Below are 19,878 nucleotides of genomic sequence, written 5' to 3'. Positions count from 1 at the left end.
TTTTGCCTTCAACTTGCCATGTGTGAGGATTCTAGAAATGCCAGTTCCTCTGGCATCTGAGCCGTGGAAGGGCCCACCCAAGGTACCAGGGGCAAGTTTTGAGTTAGCTGCTGACCTCCTTGGAACATGTTGGCTACAGCTGAGAGCTCTTGGTTGGTCCCTTCTGCAGATTACAAAGCTCTAGACAGGACCCAGATCCTGGGCCTACTTTAGCCAAGGGCTCCCCCAATCCACTGCTGACCCAGGTAGCTTTTGGAAGGACCACACCACTGGAGTAGCCATCTCAAAGCCAGATGAGTGTGAGTGAGGAATCTGTAGGGGCTGAGGTTGTGGGGAGAGCAAATTCTAAATTATAGAACTGGAGCCTGACCTGTGTCCCCAGTTCTATCACCAACACCCCATGCAGATGTAGGTGAGCTGCTGAATGTCGCTGTGGGCCACAGTATATCCATGTGTAAAAGGAGTTAGACCAAATCTGGAATGGCCAGGAAGGGCACCAATGCTGATTGGCTGATTCTAAGTAACTGCTGATGAGTATCACTGAGTGGTGGCAAATGTACGGTGAGAGATTAGTCATGCCTGCCATCAGTACAGGAACAGGGCAGAGACAACTCATACACGTTTATCATCCATGAAATAGGTACTCCCCAGGACTTTTGTACTTTGATGAATAGCTGACATGTAGGACTTGGTGGGTTCAGGGTACCACGTCACCATGTGATGCTCAGACTCACTGGGGTGTCAACCTTCATCAGGAAGAGATGGGCAATGAGATAGCCATGGTAGTCACTGGGATCTGTGCCCTGTGTGGACACCTCTAGGACACAGATTCCAGAGGAGACTCCCCTGAACAGAAACGCAGTGGGGAAGGGTGTTGTGTAGGGGAGGGAGGTGGGTACACGGAAAGGAGATAGTTGGCAGAGGAGTTTGGAGTGGGAGCAAAAAGGTGACAAAAGCCACAGGAGAGAGGGCAGTGGGAAGAGATGCTAAGGCGGAAGGAACACTTACTCTGCAGACTTCCAGAAATGTCCAGGGTGAGACAGGCGGCGGTTTCGCTTTGGCAGTTTCTCCAGCATGTCCATGAGCTTGGTGAAGGTAGGTCTCTCTTCTTGTTCAAAGGCCCAGCAGAAGAGAAGAATGTCCTAAAAGGAACCAACGTGGTGATTTAATGTAAATAGTAACTGCTGATTACTCCTTGGCATCTCATTGGATCTGTCTACCCATTTGTTCCACTTTCAGATTCCACTATCGTCCATCCATCCATCCATCACGCATTCACCTACTGTGCATTTACCCATTTATCCATCTCAATTCGCGTATTTACACTTCATCTATCATCCAGCCATGCGTTATTTATCCATGTATCATCCATCATTTTACTTATCCACTTTTTGAGCCTATATAGCAAACTAGGTAAATCCTATTATAGAAGATATGGGATACACTGAAATTAATAGTGCTCCCCAAGGAGTCTCTTGACAGTTTTCTCAAAAGGGAGGAGGAAGATCCTGAGGCTTCTATCCACATCTAATACTATAAGTGCCTCTGAAAGTCTCAGAGGGGAAAATTACTCTACCAGTGATCACCTCACCTGAGAAAGGAAATCTAGAGACAGGTAATCCTTAAAAAACATACACGTTTTTTATGTTCTAAAAACATACAGATAATTACACGTTCCCTGATTCATCTATTTTCTGATCAACAGAGGATTCTTCCTGATGTGTTTCGGAGGTTGATTATTAATTTATACTCGGGCTTCTGTGTTTTTGTGTATCTTGTTCTGAGTAGGATGATGCCCAAGTGTACTGCACCCTGATGGTAGGAACCTGAATTGCAGGCATAGTTTGAAGGCTTTGCCTTTGAAGCTCCAAATCATTACCTGACACGGCTGGGCAGGCGTTTTCATCGCCCTCCCGGGAAGCATTTGCAACCTTAATGTATGGGGAAAGGAGTGCCTAGAACTGTGTCTGCTTCTCCCTTCGTCTCCCGGACCTGGCACCATCCTGGGACTTACCGAGATTTCTTTTCCCATGCCGATCTGGCTGAGGTTGGGTTTCATGCCTGTGCCCATTTGCCAGATTATTGCCTCTGCTGGTTGGGTCTTGAAAGGCCACTCCCTGGCATGGAGTTCATACCAGATAGTCCTGTGGGCAGACATTGTTAAGGGGATGCTGGGGTGATATGTCACCTGCAACTCTGTGTCCCCTCATTAACACACACCCACCCAGTCAGCCTGCTGGCTAATCACACTGGCCCCTGAGTTTCTGTCACACAGGACAGCTGTTTTGCTACCTAAGACGTACTTTAAGCTTTCATGATGTCTTAGAAGTCATGCTTATCCCAGGATATCTTCTCTGGTGCCTGAATTAAAATGAATCAAAAGCTAGAAACTGAACAGTTTAATATAATGTGGCTAGGATCTCTGGCCCCATGTTTGTAATTTTAGAAAACTATTCTAAGGATAAAATGAGGGATATAAACAAAAATTCATTTATAAGGATCTTCTGTACACCATTATATACACTGAAAAAAAGTAGCAATAACAAAACTGCTCAACAAGAATTGGTTATAGGGATGATGGTAAATCATTAAAATGAAATGGAATACTTTATTATTATTATTAGAAATTTCAAAGAAATTTTGCTGACATAAAAATGCTAAATATATTAATTTAAGTGAAAAAAAGCAGGACACAACTGTATATTAGATATGTTACACTTTAAAAAACCATTATATACATATTGCTATATATATAATGTATAATAATACACGATTGATATATGTATACCCATATGTATATGGATATAAAGAGAATTAATAACAACAAAGCAAAATATTAGCAAACTTTCTTTTCTTAGTGATAGAAAGGACATATTTTTTCTATTATATTTGTGTTTTCTAAGAAGGAACCCTTCCTGTGAAATAATGGAAAACAAAAATAAAGATCTGAAGGTCAGACTGCCTTGAAGGGTTCAAGTCCTGATTCTGTTCTACGCTACGCTAGGAGTATGTCACTGGGTGGGTTGCTTCCCTTCTGAATCCAGGTTTCCTTACCTGCCAAATGAGAATGATGATAAAACTGCAGTGGAAGAATGTTTATCTGGGAGGCTGAATATCAGAACAACTGAAGGCTGGGATTATTCTAGAGGGATCAACTATGTTATCATCTCTGTTTCATACATCATGATATGGTAATGACTGAAGAAACCACTGCTTGTGAGCAGCACATATGGGCTGGATGGGGAGATGGGCTGATGCTGAAGGGATGCTGGGAGAGGTGTGGGCGGCACTGAGGACCATGGCGGATGCCGTAGGGGTGTCAGAGGATGCTGGGCTATCACTGAGTTGGACCGTGGGGACAGGTCTCAACTCACTGAGAAGATTCCCCAACTCAGGAAATATCTGTAACAACGCTAGGAAATGATCTTTCCTCTAACCTAAGGTAATTTATGTACATTTGCTTTAAAGAATACGGAGCACTTGGTCATCCTTTTTAATGATGAAAAGTGAAAGTCGTGTCTGACTCTTTGCAACCCTATGGGCTATACAGTCCATGGAATTCCCCAGACCAGAATACTGGAGTGGGTAGCCTTTTCCTTCTCCAGGGCATCTTCCTGACCCAGGAATTGAACCAGGGTCTTCAGCATTGCAGGCAGATTCTTTACTAACTGAGCCAATAGAAGATGTATCAAACCAGCTATTTCCAGGGGCCTGCCTCTCAGCATACTCCCTCCCCTGCTAACCTCATCCATCTGGGTCAGGCAGGGGTGGTGATGCCCAGGTGTTGGGCTGTTGAGTCAGATGCCAGGAAGTTCTCAAGTTAAGGTGCTGGATGGGTCTAGTCATCGTCATCATAAACAATAACACTTACTGAGTTTTCACTCTGTGCTGGACACTAATCTAAGCCCTTTGTATTTATTATGATTACGGAGGGGCTGTATTAAGCAAGCCTTTTTATTCTGATGCTTTGATATCTGGGGTCTAGCTGACCCTGGAGGGTTTGCCCCTCTCAGGGCCAGCCAATTTCTAGAGACAGTAAAGGGCTGATCTGTAAGTGGTGATTTTCATATGCAAACTAACCAATCCAAAGCTCTGTCCCCCATCTTCTCTATCAAGCTCTCACGTTCAGGTCTGGTACCCCCCTGTCCTACTTAAGACAGCTCTCAGACTCTGTGCCCACTGAAGTTAGTCAAAGCAGCCAATCTTAAATCTGCTTACCCTGCCTCATCCATTCCTTCCTGGGGAAACCGCAATAATGGCTCTTGCCTATATTCTCTTCCTGCTCCTTCTGGCTCTTGACTGACCCTGGTGCCTCCCCATGAGCCCCTGCATGGGACAATGTGCCCCCTCCTTTTGGGAGCTGTGAATAACAAACTATCCAATGCTAAGTTGTTTCCTGATCTACTGGCCTCATCATACTGGAAAAAGGGTAAAAACCTACACTTGAAAATAAGAAGTGCTATTATCAGCCCCATTTCACAGCTGGGGAAACTGAGGCTCAGGAGGGTTATGTATCTTACCCAGGGTCACACAGCGTTTGAGAGGTCATAGCCAGAGTCGAGACCATCTGGCCACAGAATCACAGCACTGGCCATCCTGCTGTACTGGGAAACCTACACACGGTCCTATTTGTGAGACCTTTGTAACGGGGGCAGTGCACTATTTGGGAGGGCGACCCTATAGTTGATGGTTGGGGCCTGGTGACAGAGGCACGGAGTGTAGGCATTGCTCATGCGAATTGGGGAAGGGAGACTATGGGAAGCCTGGCCCTGTGCTGGGTGCCTTACAGATGTTTTCTCATTCAGTCCTTAGAATATCACACTGGCTTTATTGACTTTGATTTGTGGCTGAGGGAAGTAGGGCTTTGAGTGGTGAAATGACTTTCAAGCCCATTGGGGGCTCTGTGGTTAAAAGCTCCAAGTGTGGAGTCAGGATGACCCCAGTTTGATTCCCAGCTCCATGGTTAATTACTGTAAGGCAAGTCACTGAGCCACTTGGAACCTCAGTTTCCTCATCTGTCAATTGGGAACGATGGTACCTGCTTCAAAGCTGTACTTCTGAAGGTGCCCTGAGACAGTGCCCATGACAAGCTTAACACGGTGCTCAACACACTTTTAAAAATCCGTTTTTGTTCCAAGTCATGCCCCAGCATGAGGTTCCCAAGCAACAAGATGCACCTAATTGGCAGGAAACCAAGAGCACCAGGTCCCTTGGAATTCAGCAGTGTCAGGAATAAAGGTCTCATTAAAACTTCCTTTCAAACCTAACTTTCAAGAGAAACTTGCTTTAAGGGGGAAAAAAAATTGCTCAAGATTAAAACTCCAGTGGAAAACCAATTACTTACTTTGGTACATTTTGTTAATTACATTCTTTTTTTTTTCTTTTGCTAAATTGATACTAAAATATACCAACTTAATTACTGCAATTTGGTTTCAGATAACAATATTTAACTAGATAAAGATCTGGGCATAAACTAGCTGGAACAAGTGACAGCCTCTAAAAGGGTCCAAGTGACAGATGGCGAGGCTCCTGATGTGCCAGCCAATGCCGCCCCCACCCCGATTTATGGAGAGGACGCAGTGGGGGTACTTCTCCGAGGAAGACGGTCTCTGTACCAGCTCCTGGTGGTGCTAAAATCTAACTTCACACATCTGTGAGCCTCCAGCTTTCCCAAACAGCTTCCCCCGCGTCATCTCTGCCAGTCCTTGCAACCGCCCCCCACGGTCAAGGTAAGATGAGGCTCCTGGTGGATCTTTTCAGAATGCCAGGATCTGCATCTTAGGACAGTGCCCTGGAGCCTCTCTCCCTCCTCTGTACTTTCAAAGACAACTCATTTTCTCCCATGGCTGCAGTTACTCTGTCTTTGCTGATGTGTCCTACGCTCTTCATCTCCAGACTTAATATGTAGATTCAGCTGCTTTCTGGTCGCTTCTATGGGCTGACTCTAAGGTGGCTCAAACTCACTGTGTCCAGATCTGCTCTCTTTGCCTTCCTGGTACACCCCACCCCCAACCCCCACCCCCCAGGCAGGGTCTCTACTTTGGCAAAGGACACTACTCTCCACCCAGCTGTTTCAGGAAGATATTGGCACCACCCACATTTAAACCAACAGTCAAGCCCTATCACTTCCACTCCCCAAATCCTGCTTCTTATGTCCAATCCCAGCTTTCATTCCCCTGGCACTGATTCGGTGCAGAATTTCAGGGTCTCCCCCTGCACTGGTCACCTGGCCCCATTTGTCCTCCTCCTTTCTGTTTTTTTGACACAGTAGAGATTGTTCTAAAACTCAACATGTGATTATGTCATTCTCCTGTTTAACGACCATCAGTGGCTCCCTCGTGCACTGAAGATGGAAACTGCTTAACTCAGCCTCTAAGTCCCTGCAGCGTGCCTTCTTTCCGCTCTAGGCTTTCATCTCACCACCTTAGTCTCATTTTCTCCCCTGATTCTTCATCCATCGGCTCTCTTTCCACCCCCGCCCTGCTCTCCAGTGTGTTCCTCCATGGTGGGCAATTTGTTCCTCGTCACCCGTGTTCCTTTTCACTGGAACACGTGACCTTGCCCTCACCTGGACCACTTGTACTCAATCTTTAACACAGGCTCAGGAGTCCCCTCCTCCAGGAAGCCCTCTCTGATCTCCCAGACGGGATTTAGTTCCTCCTTTCTTCCCACAGTCCTGTGCTTATCCTCAGCATAGCATTTATCGTGGAATTTTGTAAAAACAACTGTTTCCTTGTCTGTCTTCCATTAGACAAGAGAGAATAGGGAACCTATGGTGGTTTTAAAACATCTACAAATTGATACTCCTTTTTATAAAAAAAAGTAGAGCTTAATTCTCTTCACTTTGATTTACTGACTTGGTTCTAACAGAGTATGGTAGAAGTGACTATATATAATTTCTATGACCAGGTCATAAAGGCAGTGCAGCTTCTTGCCACCGAGCCTGTGGAAAGGCCTGTGTGGTGAGGACCTGAGGCCTCCTGCCAACAGCCATGTGAGTGGTCACCTTCGTAACAGATCCTCAGCTGTCAAACCATCAGATGAGACTGCAGCCCTGGTCAACAACTTGACTGTGACCTCATGTGAGATGCTAAGCCAGCTCAGAACCGCTCCCAAACTCCTGGCTATAGAAACTTGAGATCATAAATGTCTTTTTAAGCCACTAAGTTTTTGAAAGTTCATTAATACTAAGCACCCAATACAAAGCTATTGCATGAATGAATGAATGAGTGAGTCAGGCAATTTGCCATGTTTGCATCATCAGTTAGAAACCAGGCATGGAGGTTTGCTATAGTCTCTCTACTACAGCCCACTCAGACCCCTCCCTCCATAATTTCACCCAGAAATCTTCAGACAGAAGCCTTGCTCCTTCCAAAAGGGAAGTGCCCCTCTGCCCAGGCCGGGCCTCTGAAGAGCCTGGGTTGGGCCACCTACCCGAGTGCAAAGACGTCTGAGTGTTTGGAGAAGGGGAGCTTGTCCTCCTCTGTGTCGGGAGACAGCTGGCGGATGATCTCTGGAGCCAAGTGGCACAGCCAGCCGTTCTGGATACGCAGCTTGTCATCACGCCTGAAGAAGTGAAGCACAGGGTGAGCCCTGTTTCACAGCCCAGAGAGGACTGGTCTTCCATCTCTGACTGCAAGTCCCTGGACCATCTCTGCTGGCTTCCTTCTGTTTCTCCCCTGCTCTATGCTCCCCATAAGGCACTGCCTGACCTTGTACTTGAGGCCAAAACCCAGTGGGAAGTACAAGACAGGATGGTCTGGAGAGAGACGTTCAACACCCAAACGGTCATCCTGTTCCTTCGACACTGAGGCGCCCCCTCCTCCATCCTCATCGAACAAATAGAGCTGGTCCTCGTTATTCATGGCACTTATGTTCTATATGGAGCCTCAGTAAACACTGGATTAGTAGTGAATACTGAGAGCAAACCAGTCAATCCTAAAGAAAATCAGTCCAGAATATTCATTGAAAGGACTGATGCTGAAGCTGAAGCTCCAATACTTTGGCCACCTGATGCGAAGACCTGACTCACTAGAAAAGACTGTGATGCTTGGAAAGACTGAAGGCAGGAGGAGAAGGGGGCGACAGGATGAGATGGTTGGATAGCATCACCGACTCAATGGACATGAATTTGAGCAAGCTCCAGGAGTTGGTGATTGACAGGGAAGCCTGGCGTGCTGCAGTCCATGGGGTCACAAAGAGTTGGACATGACTGAGAGACTGAACTGACTAATACTCCTGGAGGAGATATACAATATATACACTTGCATGCATGTGTCTCATATACATTAATCTTAAATCCTAAAAACAACTCACTCATCCTAGTCTAGTTTATTTTGCACAAGAGAAAATGGGGCTCAGAAGTATTAAGTGACTTGCTCTGAGGCTGCCCTTCTACCAGGGAGGCAGAGTTGCAAAACCCATCCAACTGGCCCAAGAGTTGGAGCTTCTTGCCCTGCACTGCACCACCTACTCCTGTGTCCATGCCCTGGTCATCTCCAAGTGAGAGCCAAAGCAAGACTGCATGGCAGCCTCTCCTTGGACCTCAGTTGGGAACATGTGTATAGGTTGACCTGATAGAACACATTCTCTGCTAGAAAATAGGACTCAAATCCATTCATTAAAAAAACAAACCAACCATGAGTTTGCAGGGTCCAATGAGTTCTTGCTTCTAGAATCGGGGACACCTGCGGGGGTTTAAGGACCCATCTGTTGCTTACTAGCTGTGTGTCCTTGAACAGACCTGAGTCTCCACTTTCCCATCTGTGAAATGAACACATGAACTTGGACTCCAGATGACTGGCGCAAGAATGAAAAGGAGAAGGGTTGGGTCAGCTGCCAGGGCTACACGATTCCTGGACATCATTATTCCCTGTGGATGTTTTTGCGCCTTGAGGACACAGAAACGGAATGGAGGTTAGAGTCCAAAGTAAGAATGTCATCCAAGAGAGGGGTCGTGTCCTGGGCCAGCCGCCCTTCTCCTGGCATGCCCAGGCTGTGTGGGGTGGGATGCTGCTGCCAGAAGGACAAACCTGCCAGTTCCCATCTTACTCAACAGCCCCTTCTGCCTCCTCCTGACTTGCTGGGGCAGTGGAGCTTTGGAACTGTAAGGCTGGGTCACTTGATAACCATCATCCTGGGGTGGATGTAGGCACATGCCTGGCAGGGGGCTGGGACCCAGGCCTGGCACAGACACCCTGGGGTGTCCTGTTCCCCTGGTGATGGGCCTATCAGTGACCAACCCAAATTGTCTTCATTATGAGTATCACTATAGGTGGTTGGCACGATAGCACTGGCATCTTAAATGACACCTTTTCTGGATGACGGCAGAACAGCTGTAGACAAGGCAGTGCTGGGGATGGGCTCAGGGAAGCCCTGGCGTCTGTTTGGATGTCCAGAATGTGCTCACTGTTACTGTGACTCACCCTTGCCCCAGGCCCGGCTGATCTCCCCTTTCTGGGCACGGAGTCCTGTGGATGCCCCAAGGTCTAACTGAGGGAAGGGCAGGAAGGCAAGTAGCTCCTGCTGAGTGCCTACTGTATACCAGGAGTTCCAGCCCATTTAATTCTCAGGCGCCCACAATCAACTGGGGATCACTGCTGTTCTGTGGGTGAGGAAATCGCCTCAAAAATGTTTAAGTGTGTGCGTGTGCTCAGCTGCTAAATTGTATCCGACTCTTGGCGACCCCATAGACTGCAGCCCTCCAGGCAAGTTTGTCCATGGGATTCCCCAGACAAGAATACTGGAGTGGGTTGCCATTTCCTTCTCCAGGGGATCTTCCCCACCCAGGGATCAAAGCCGTGTCTCTGGTACTGGCAGGCAGATTCTTTACCACTGAACCACCTGGGAAGCTCCAAAAGCTTAAGTGACCCTCGCAAAGCCACGGAGATAAAAAGTGAAAGAACTAAGATCTGTTTGATTGCTAGTCTTTAAAACTCCAGCGACTAGACTCCTAACCACAATCCTACAAGAATTCCCAAATGGCACCATTTGGGAGCAGAGTTCTGAATTGAGTCCTATTTCCCCAGCAACAAAAAAAAAGCACAGGAAGTCACTGATGGCTCCTTCTGGGTAGCCAGGTGATGTGGGTCTCTGGTGGGGAGGTGTTACTGAGGGTTCCCTGGCCTCCTGTGATACTAACTGGGTTTGCATTGACAACCAGACTGGGGCACGGTTGGGGCAGGGTGCTATCTGGGGGACAAGGCCAGAAGCCATCTTGCCCTTGATTTGACTTCTCTTCCTGGTTAACATGGGGCCTCCATGAATAAGCTGAAGGTCATTCCATTTCCCTGTGCTTTTTCTTCAGTCTATGGCTTTGGAAAACCATGAATCTAATGGGAAAAGAAGCAGAGGCCCTGCCCTGCTTTCCCCAACTTGGGGGAAAAGCCACTGGCCAGGAGGATGAGTGTGGACCTGCCACCAGGAGGGAAGAATCCGATTTTTTTTTAAGAGCCTTGAACTAGGTTTAAAGAGACACCTGCTGAGCCTCTTCATGTCTTGACACACAGTACTTAGGTTCATAATGACATCACCAACTGCTTTCTCTGCCCTTGACCTTGGGGTGATGGAAGCAGCTATTCCCCAACCAGGAAACTGCAACCTCAGTGAGCACCTGGCTTCTTGCGTTCTGCCTTGATGACCCTCTCCATCTATCTATTAATCTCCTGTCTCCTTATTTTCTTATCTTAGGGACTATAGATCATTTTGGAAGATGAATCTCTTTGGGTGAAGTAATATCTGAGAACAAACAAACCCTTAAGCTTCTCATTGTTAACTGCATCGCAAAGAACAACAAGATTAGGTTTTGCCAAATTTCAGATGGTCTGACCGAGATTCAAAGTATTATAGAGCATGAAGAAAATTCACTGTGCCGGGAGGAGTATTGGGGCTCCTGGGGCATACCTCAAAGAGATCAGAGATTCCCCAAATCAGCTGAAACAGGAGTACAAATAGAGAAGCCTGGAGGGGGTGCAAAGCTGTCTTTCTGGAGAGGCACACCATTTGTTATAGAGGCGTGATTAGAGGAAACACACTGGGTTTACAGTGTGTGTGTGTGTGTGCACGCGCGAGCACAACTCTCCAAATTAAAAGTTACAAAGGGCAGACCTTCGGAATTAAGGGTTGTTTATTCAGGATCCCGGCTGTTTCTTCACTGGTCAGCTCAAGGCAGCCTGCTCCAGGGTGAGTGGTGGCTGAGCTTTAATTACTTAACGGTAGTTAATGATCCTCCTGGGTGATACTGGGGAGGTGTATGCAAATTCATACTAATTAGAACAGCTCCACAGTGGCTATTGTTTATACTGCTTGATGTGCTCCAGGCGCTGTGCTGGACGCTCGCTGTGTGCTATCTTATTCTACCCTCATAAAGACCCGAAGGTAGGCACCATCATACCCATCATCTTCCTTGCAGGAATGTGAAGGCACAGTTAATGAGTGGCCAAGCCACACTAGGCCCTGGGTGGGTCTGACTTCAAATCTCTTGCTCTCAACTACACTCCAGCTGCACTGAAATGAAGGAATTCATATGAAAACTGAGCAAGGGTGCTTGGGTGAGTCCAACTTCCATGTGCATGCTTGGAGGAAGGACAGAGTCCTCAGGTGAAATTCAAGGGCAAGGGCATTGCAGGACTGAAGGAAGCTCTGTGCCCATTCAAAGGCACCACTTCCAAGACAGGCCCCATGGGACTCAGAGCCTGACCTGGCACCAGCATTGCACCAGAGGCATAGCAGCCTCGCCCCTTGGTTAAACAATCTCAGGTCCAGCATCACGTCTAGGTCACTAAGGCCATTTGGGTGACTTCCCATCCCCTGACCATCACCTCTCGAGAACCCCTCGGGGCCCTTCCAACCAGCGCTCACCTGCCAGCCTGCAGCACCCCAGAAATGCTGAAGAGCCCGAAGTCTGTGATCACCACTTTGCCGTTGTCGTAGAAGACATTCTTGGACTTGAGGTCCTTGTGCAGGATCCCCTTGGCGTGGAGATAGCCCATGCCCTGCAGGAGACAAGGACACCTCTGTGCTCACTGTAGCCTGGCCTGGGCTCACGGTTCACACGCCCTGCCTTTCCACTGAGACCACACATGCTGAACAGCTGTAGGCCTGGGGTCCAAACACCCAGGCTTGCAAGTAGGGTGGAGAAGGCATGGCAAGTGGGAACAGGCAGGGTCCCCAAGGCAGAAATCTGTCACCAGCCTCAGATCATAGCAAAACCATCTCTATCTAAGTGCTTCTGCTTCCTGAAAAGGAAGCAAGGGAAGATCTCCCCCGAGGGAAAGGGGCAGGGCCAAATCTGAAAAGAGGGCCCCCAAGAGAAAGGAACCCCTCAGATCTTATTCCACACCACTGCAGAAATTCACTTGTGTTCCTCAGGAGACGTATCATGAGGCAATAATCAAGAACATGGAGAAAGGCTTATGGGAGGTCAGGCTCAAGGGTGAAATATCTAGATTTCTATTTTTGCCTTAATGAGCAGTCACAGTTTTACTTCTTTTTTGACGTTCAGTCCTAACACATCCAATGGAGAATAAAAACCTGAATATAACGGAGTCATGAGGTACCCAGAAAACACAGGATGTTCTTGTTTGTTCTAATCCCAAACAACACCCAACAATTTGATAGTTCCCCAGCAGCTATGGAGAGAGATGGTTTACACTCATGGGAATTCAAGGTTTCAGGGGGTAAGGAATTCTAGTCATGAGAAGAGCCCCTTGGTCCCTGCACACACCCAATTATCCTGACGACGGGACACCAGAAGGAAACCAAACATTGGTTGACCGTCTCTAATGGTTGTTTTAGCAATTGTTACACACACATGACACCTGGTATCATTCAGGTGAAGTTTAATTGCTTTTAAGCCCAAACTGTTGGTCTGAAGCTAGACCATGAGTCTCAGGATGGGGCAAGGTCTTTCTGAGGTTCAGGGAGGAGGCCCCAGACCCTACAGTACCTTCACAATTTCTTGGGCAATCTGTCTCGTTTTGTTGACATCCAAGACGATCTTGGCGTCTCTCACCACAGAGTAGAGTGTCCGGCCCTTACAGAGGCTGGAAAGCAAAAGAACAAAATTCATGGTTGGCAGTTGTTAAGATAAGGGCCACCCACAACAGCTATTAAAAGCGACACACAGAGGGAATTCTCAAGTGGCCCAGGGGTTAGGACTTGGCGCTTTTACTGCCAGGGCCCAGGTTTGATCCCTGGTTGGGGAATAAAGATCTTGCAAGCTGTGCGGCACACACACACAAAGTGATGCATAGAGAGTGGGGCGTGTGTGGACACACCACTATTATGCCCCTGAGATATTAAGCCTGCTACTGGACCTTGATTCTGCTTCTGGGATGCAGGTCTGAGAGCAAGTCCTTTGGGGTTCTTCAGGATCTTCACCAGCTTCCCCCTGCCCACCTCGGCATCCAAGGATACCTTCAGAGTCTAGCCTAGCCCAGAAGCAGGAATGCCACGTACTGTCTAACCCAGGCTCTCACAGGTGAAAATCTGCTCGAAACCGATGACTTGTGTGTGGCAGTCCACAGGCAGCACTCAGACGGCACCCTGCTGGCCCCTCATCCCAGTTGCCATCACTTGCCAGGAGCCACTGGTGTGTGGGGACAGTGACGAAAGACCAGCAAAACCATCGCTGATGTGTACTACGTGAATGATGTATTCAAGCCTTTGGACAGGGGTGTGTAAACACCAGTAACACTCCCCCAAACCAGATGCCTGTCTGGACAGAGGATTTTCAAACTATTTGCAGCCTCATTGAGTTCATTTTGAGGACCAGCGGTTCAAGATGAGTGACAAGATGAAAAAGGACATTATACAGTGACAGTAACACCTCATTTAATCGCCGGCATGTTTATCCATCCGTTTCCTCTGCAATGAGCACGATTCCTGATGCACACAGACCACACACTCGATGAACAGTCACCAAATGAATGAGAGAATGAATGAGTTCTAGATTCCCCATGGCATCCCCACCCCTAGGACCATGTCTCACTCACTGCATCCACTACTGGCTGGAAGAAGGAAGGACACTAGGAACGTTCATTTTCTGTGTCAAAATGATGGCATGACTTTTTCTTTTAATCTGTGACTTGACTGCTAAAATGTTCTTGGCTTCGTATTCATTCCTTTAGTAGTTACCAAGCCCTGCTGTGGGCTAGAATCAGCTGAGATCCTGTGGTTATAGCCAGAACTTTGGTGTCAGAAGGGCTCTGCTCTTCACCTACCATGTGTCTTGTGTCTTTCAGTGGGCTACCTAACCTCTCTGGGCCTCAGGTTCCTCATCTATCGAAGGATCTAAGGAGACCTAGCCACAAAGTTAGTACGAGGACTGAATAAGAGAAGATCTCTCTCACTGGTGTCCACCAATGAGAACAGGGGCCTAGTGTCAGATTGGGTTGGAACCGTGGTATGTCTGTCAGTGGCTGTGACCCTGAGCAGGAGAGTTAACCTCTCTGAGCCTCAGTTTCATTATCTGTAAAATGGGGTCAATACAGATTTTGCTTTTATCAGCTTACTTAGGAGAATCATATAAAATCGGGTGTGTCAGGGTGTAGGCAATTCTCCATGCCCAATACAGTCACTATTCCTGAAATGCTGGCTATTACGAGAGGTGGTAAATGATCAATAAAACGGTGAACATACACACACATACTTGTGTGCAAATATATATAAGAATTATATATTTATACACACGTCGCATTGGTCTGTCCACGTATTATCTACCCATCTGTCCACTTGCTCATCATGCTACCTATAATCACTCACGATCTTCGACTAAGGTTGGTTTCTTCACCTGCTTGAAGTGAGATTCCCAGGGTAGCTGACTCACAGACAGGCTGATTCTGCTGTCCAAGGCTGCCCAGTTTGTCAGCGGGTGACAGCCATGGTGACTCAGGGCTGTCCCCTCTTGCTGGGTAGTGCGTTTGCTGTGGCTGCTGGAGGCGAGGTGGAGGAGCGGGGAGTGGGCTGCACAGCCAATTAGACCAAAGTGACATTTAAGTATTCAGGATGGTGGAGACCGTGGGTGGATTCCCTCGCCCAGAGACGCTGTTCCTGAATAGTCACCTACGCTGATTATCCACCAGAGCCCAGAAGAAATATTATATGTTCCCACTGTAGACAGCATGGTGAACAATTGCAACAGGCTCCAAGACTCCTAGACTCTCAGAGTGATTGTGTAGAAGTTGCAGGGTTCAAATGTCCATCCCTGTCTCCTTTCCCCTGCTCACATCCTCCTTTCCAGCAGCAGCTGCTGAAGTCTGTGCTTCTCCTTCCACCTTAGGGCATCTGGAGCCCCGTGGACACACACACACACCACCTATGGCATCTGGAGCCCCCTGGACACACACACACACACACACACACACACACATTCACACACAGGCTGGTAGGATATCAATTGGTAAGATCACAGCTTGGCACATCTACTAAAGCGAAATATACAAATAACTCAGGACCAGCAATTCCTTCCCTAAGCATGTACCCAGGAGGCATGCATACTCACACTGACCTACAGACATGTACCAGAATGTACTAGAATATTCTAGAATGTTAATAGCAATCCATTCATATTAGCCCCAAACTGGAACCTACCCACATGTCCACCAACAGAAAAATGATGATACATCCATGTAACAAAATACATTCATACTGGATTATTAATAAGCAAATTATTGCTAACTGCAAAAGGCATGAAGTTCTAAACAAATGCTGAGCAAAAGAAGCCACACAAACACTGAATGATTCCATTTACATGAAGTCCAAAAGCAGACAAAACTGGTTTATGTGCTACAAGTTAGCACAGCGGTGACCTTTCGTGGGGAGGCTGGAAAGGGCGTGAGGGGTGCTGGGGGCAGGTGATGCGCCATATTTTGCTGTGGATGTTGGTTATACGGATGTGTGTTTAGTGAAAATCCATCAGGCTGTCCTCTTAGGATATGAACACTGTGGTAGATACATTATCCTTCCAAAAATATATACTTAAAAAAAAATCCGTGATTACTGGGCATATACCCCTAAGAAAACCAAAATTGAAAGAAACACATGTACCCTAATGTTCGCTGCAGCACTATTTACAATAGTTAAGACGTGGAAGCAACCTCGATGTCTATCAACAGGTGAATGGATAAGGAAGTTGTGGTACATACACACAATGGAATATTACTCAGCCATGAAAAAGAACACATTTGAATCAGTTCTAATGAGGTAGATGAACCGATAGCCTATTATACAGAGTGAAGAAAGTCAGAAAGAGGAAAACAAATGTCGTATATTAACACATTTATATGGAATCTAGAAAGATGGTACTGATAAACCTATTTGCAGGGCAGCAGTGGAAACACAGACACAGAGAACAGACTGCTGGATACAGCGGGGGAAGGAGAGGGTGGGATGAATTGAGAGAGTAGTATGGAAACATACACATTACCATATATAAAACAGATAGCCAGTAGGAACTTGCTGTATGACACAGGGAGGTCAAATCAGGTACTCTGTGACAACCAAGAGGGGTAGGATGGGGCAGGAGGTGGGAGGGAGATTCAAGAAGGAGGGGACATATGGATACCTATGGCTGATTCATGTTGATGTATGGCAGAGACCAACACAATATTGTAAAGCAATTATCCTCCAATTAAAAGTAAATTAAAAATCAGTGAGGAAAGGATGAACCATTAATACATGGTGTTGAAACAAAATCCCAGCCAATATCGACACCCCTGGTATCCGTTTCTAAATGCTTCACACAGTCCAGAGGGACAGTACCTGCAGGGGAAAGGGGGGCAGCGTGCAGGGCTGCACCTGCTCAGGTGTGTATACGTGGCTGAGTGAGAGCAGGTGTGGGGTGAGGGCTGAGCTCTGAGCAGAACAGGCACTGGGCAGGCGCACGAGTGGCTGAGGCTCCAATAGTCCAGGCAGGTCAGTCCAAGTATCCGCGGCAACTGCTCTGAGCATGGGATTTCTGTGGCTAATGCCAGTGCCCTAAAAGCCACTGGTGGATGCGCGGTGGGGAAGGGAAGGGAGGATGGGATGGTTTTCTGAGCACGTGTGGAACCTAACTCACCCCAGCATCCTCTCAGCATCCCTGCAGGGTCCACGCTGTCACCCACCTCTTACAGACACCCAGAGGGGCAGAGGACCTGTGTCAGGGACACAGCCACAGCATCCACGGTGCGGGTGCCAGGTGCTGGACATGATTCGGGGGCCATGCAAGAGACACAGGGCTGAGGGAATCCAAATTCCAACTCTACCCTTTACTGCTTGTTGGGTGACCTGGGGAAGTGACTTCAAACTCGGCCTCCTCATGTGTAAAATGGGGATAATAGTAACAATACCAGCTAACACAGGCCGAGCCCTTTATATGTGCCCAGCGCCAGTCTAAGCCTAGAACCCAGGAGGTGGGTACTCTCTTGGTGTTTCACTGCTTTCAATGGGCATTTCCTCACATTGTAACGAGCATCTCTGAAATCAGAATGCGTTTTGCATTTGTGGACAGGTGACAGTTTTACGGGCACTGCCTTTCTCTGGGGTACATGGAAGAAATGGTACATGTTCTAGTCGATGGCATCTTTGACTTCACCGAGTTCAGGATCAGCCCCGTTTCTACAGATGAGGCTCAGAGAGGTGAAGCTGACCTGGGATTTGAACCCAAGCAGGCTGCCTCCAGAGTTTATGTTCTTAACTCCTATCTTTTAGCAATTGATGGGGAGTTAACTCCCATCTTAACAATTTTTTTCAGACTCCAACATATCATAGGCCCTCAGTAAATGGTGGCTGTAATATCACTACGAACATCCACGATAGCAATGAAGATTAATGGGGTCCACTGCCCTCAGTAGCAGAGTTAGTCTGGAGGTCAAGAGAAGGTGTTTTGGTGGCTTACAGATATATTTAGAACCTCTCTAGCTTCTGGGGCGTATCCTCAAGAGCTAGTGTACACACAGCATCTCTCTCTGCAACAAAGATCCTATTCTTCTGAGAAGAGGAGCATGGACTGGGAATTTCCCATCTTATCTACAGGTCACTGTCCCTCCCAGCCCTGGCCCCAGGCAGCTCATAAAAGGCTGTCTTTGATCCCACATCCCAGGTGACACAGTAAACCTTTGGTGCAGCAAGTGTAAGATTTTTATTGTAAACCGGCCTAAAAGAGGCTTGTCAAAACCGATCAGATAAAACCATCTAGTGGGTTTCTCTCCAAGGGCCTCTGTTCAAACTGGCTCATTCTGCCAAAACAGTGGCTGGGAAAGAAATCTGAACGCCATAGCAGCTGTTTCCTTTCTCTCCCACAAACTCCTCACCGTCAAAGCCAGGGAGCCAGGCCAGTGTGAATGGTGGGGAGTGGGGGCGGGGGGCAACCTCCTCTGAAGACTGACAGACCGGCTCCCAGCCCAACTCTGCCCGCTCTGAGCCCACACGCCCTGGGGACTCACTGTGGCTCACCTGTGCTCCCATCGGTAACTGTGGTCAACTCAGTAACAGTCCCCCAAAGACATCCACAGGCTTCCCTGGTGGCGCAGTGGTAAAGAATCCACCTGCCGATGCAGGAGACATGGCAGATGCAGGTGTCAGGGGTTAGATCCCTGGGCCAAGATCCCCTGGGGAAGGAAATGGCAACCCACTCCAGTATTCCTGCCCGGAAAATTCCATGGACAGAGGAGCCTGGCAGACTCCAGTCCATGGAGTCGCAGAGTCAGACACTACGGAGCATGTATGCAGAAAGAATATTTACGTGCAAAAGGGATTCTGTAGCTGTGATTAGATTAAGGTTCTTGAGGTGGGGAGACTACCCTGGAGGATCAGGGTGGGCCCAACATGTCATCACAAGGGTCCTTGTAAAAGGAAGGCAACAGTTGAGCGAGGGAAGGTGGCAAGTGAACCAGGAGGCAAAGGAGAGGCAGAGGGAGATCGGAGGACGAGGACGGTAGAGGAGGCTGAGTGATGTGATGTGAGAAGGAATCAACCAGTCTTTGCTGGCTGTGGGGATGGAGAAGCGGCTGCAAGCCAAGGGATGCAGGCAGCCAAGAGAAGCTGGAAAAAGCAAGGTGTGGGTTCTCCCCAAGGACTCCCCTCCCCGAACAGAATGCGGCTCTGTCCAAGCCCTGATTGTAATAACCCTGTGAGACCCATTTTGGACTTCCAACCTTCAGAGCTATATGTTTTTGTTGTTTCAAGCCACTGAGTTCATGGTAATCTTACTGCAGCAACTGACTTACTCAGCGGTAGTAAGTAGTGTCGCAGATAGGGTATGAGGGGGAAATGGGATCACGGAAGTGCAGTGCTAGGCCCAGCAACTGGCCAGAATGTGTACGCCTTGAACATGGCTCACATCACACCTAATAATGTTAATATTATGTCTAATAATATTCTAATATTACCTCTAATAATAACTCTCTCCTGTCTGGATGACTATGATGCCCCTCATGGCCACTCTGCCTCTCCCAATTCATCTTCCATCCAGAACTTTTGAGTGGCAGCTTCAAAATGCAAAGCTGACCAGGTCACTCCCCCACTACAATGGCTCCCCACTGCCTAACAGTGGACACAGACCTGACTCTTCCAGCATCCAAAGATCCTGCAGAGTCTGGCCCCTGCAGATGACTCACCCCTTTGCTCATGGAGCTCCAGCCACAGTGGCCTAGCTCAGGGCCGCTGCCCACCAGCTCATCTTTTTGGCCTGTGATGCTCTCCCCATCTGGCCTCAGAAGCCTCCCCAGCTAGGTCGGCCCCTGTGGCACCGGGCACTCCATCTTTGCAGCCTTTATTGTGGTTGCCATTCCACATGGGTCAGCTGGAGTCTTTGATTACGGGCCGTCTCTCCCTCTGGACTGTACACGCCATGAGGGTAAGGTCTAGCCTACTTGGCTGCCACTGTCCTCCCAACAT

General features: G+C 47.9%; 1 protein-coding gene across 4 annotated transcripts in view; it reads right to left on the bottom strand.

Moving 5' to 3' along the window:
- The window catches only part of KSR2 (kinase suppressor of ras 2), a 437,805-nt gene that overhangs the window by 3,475 nt on the left and 414,452 nt on the right, over positions 1-19,878 (bottom strand). For 2 of the 4 annotated variants that reach the window (XM_086348000.1, XM_086347998.1), the window contains exons 15-19: positions 12,947-13,043; positions 11,860-11,993; positions 7,435-7,566; positions 2,015-2,144; positions 1,009-1,142 (exon numbers count right to left, since the gene is read on the bottom strand). In XM_086348000.1, coding sequence (XP_086204126.1) covers positions 1,009-1,142; positions 2,015-2,144; positions 7,435-7,566; positions 11,860-11,993; positions 12,947-13,043 — 627 coding nt within the window. Of the gene's footprint in view, positions 1-1,004; positions 1,143-2,014; positions 2,145-7,434; positions 7,567-11,859; positions 11,994-12,946; positions 13,044-19,878 lie in introns of those variants that run through there. The other 2 variants (XM_086348001.1, XM_086347999.1) reach the window with 1 other exon arrangement.

This window comes from Bos grunniens, chromosome 17 (assembly GCF_055505025.1).
Source record: "Bos grunniens cultivar Pamir isolate PY7600 chromosome 17, Bosgru_T2T1.0, whole genome shotgun sequence".
Lineage (NCBI taxonomy): Eukaryota > Metazoa > Chordata > Mammalia > Artiodactyla > Bovidae > Bos > Bos grunniens.
Note: the sequence above shows the minus strand (reverse complement) of the source record. Positions and strands in the feature narration are given on the sequence as shown.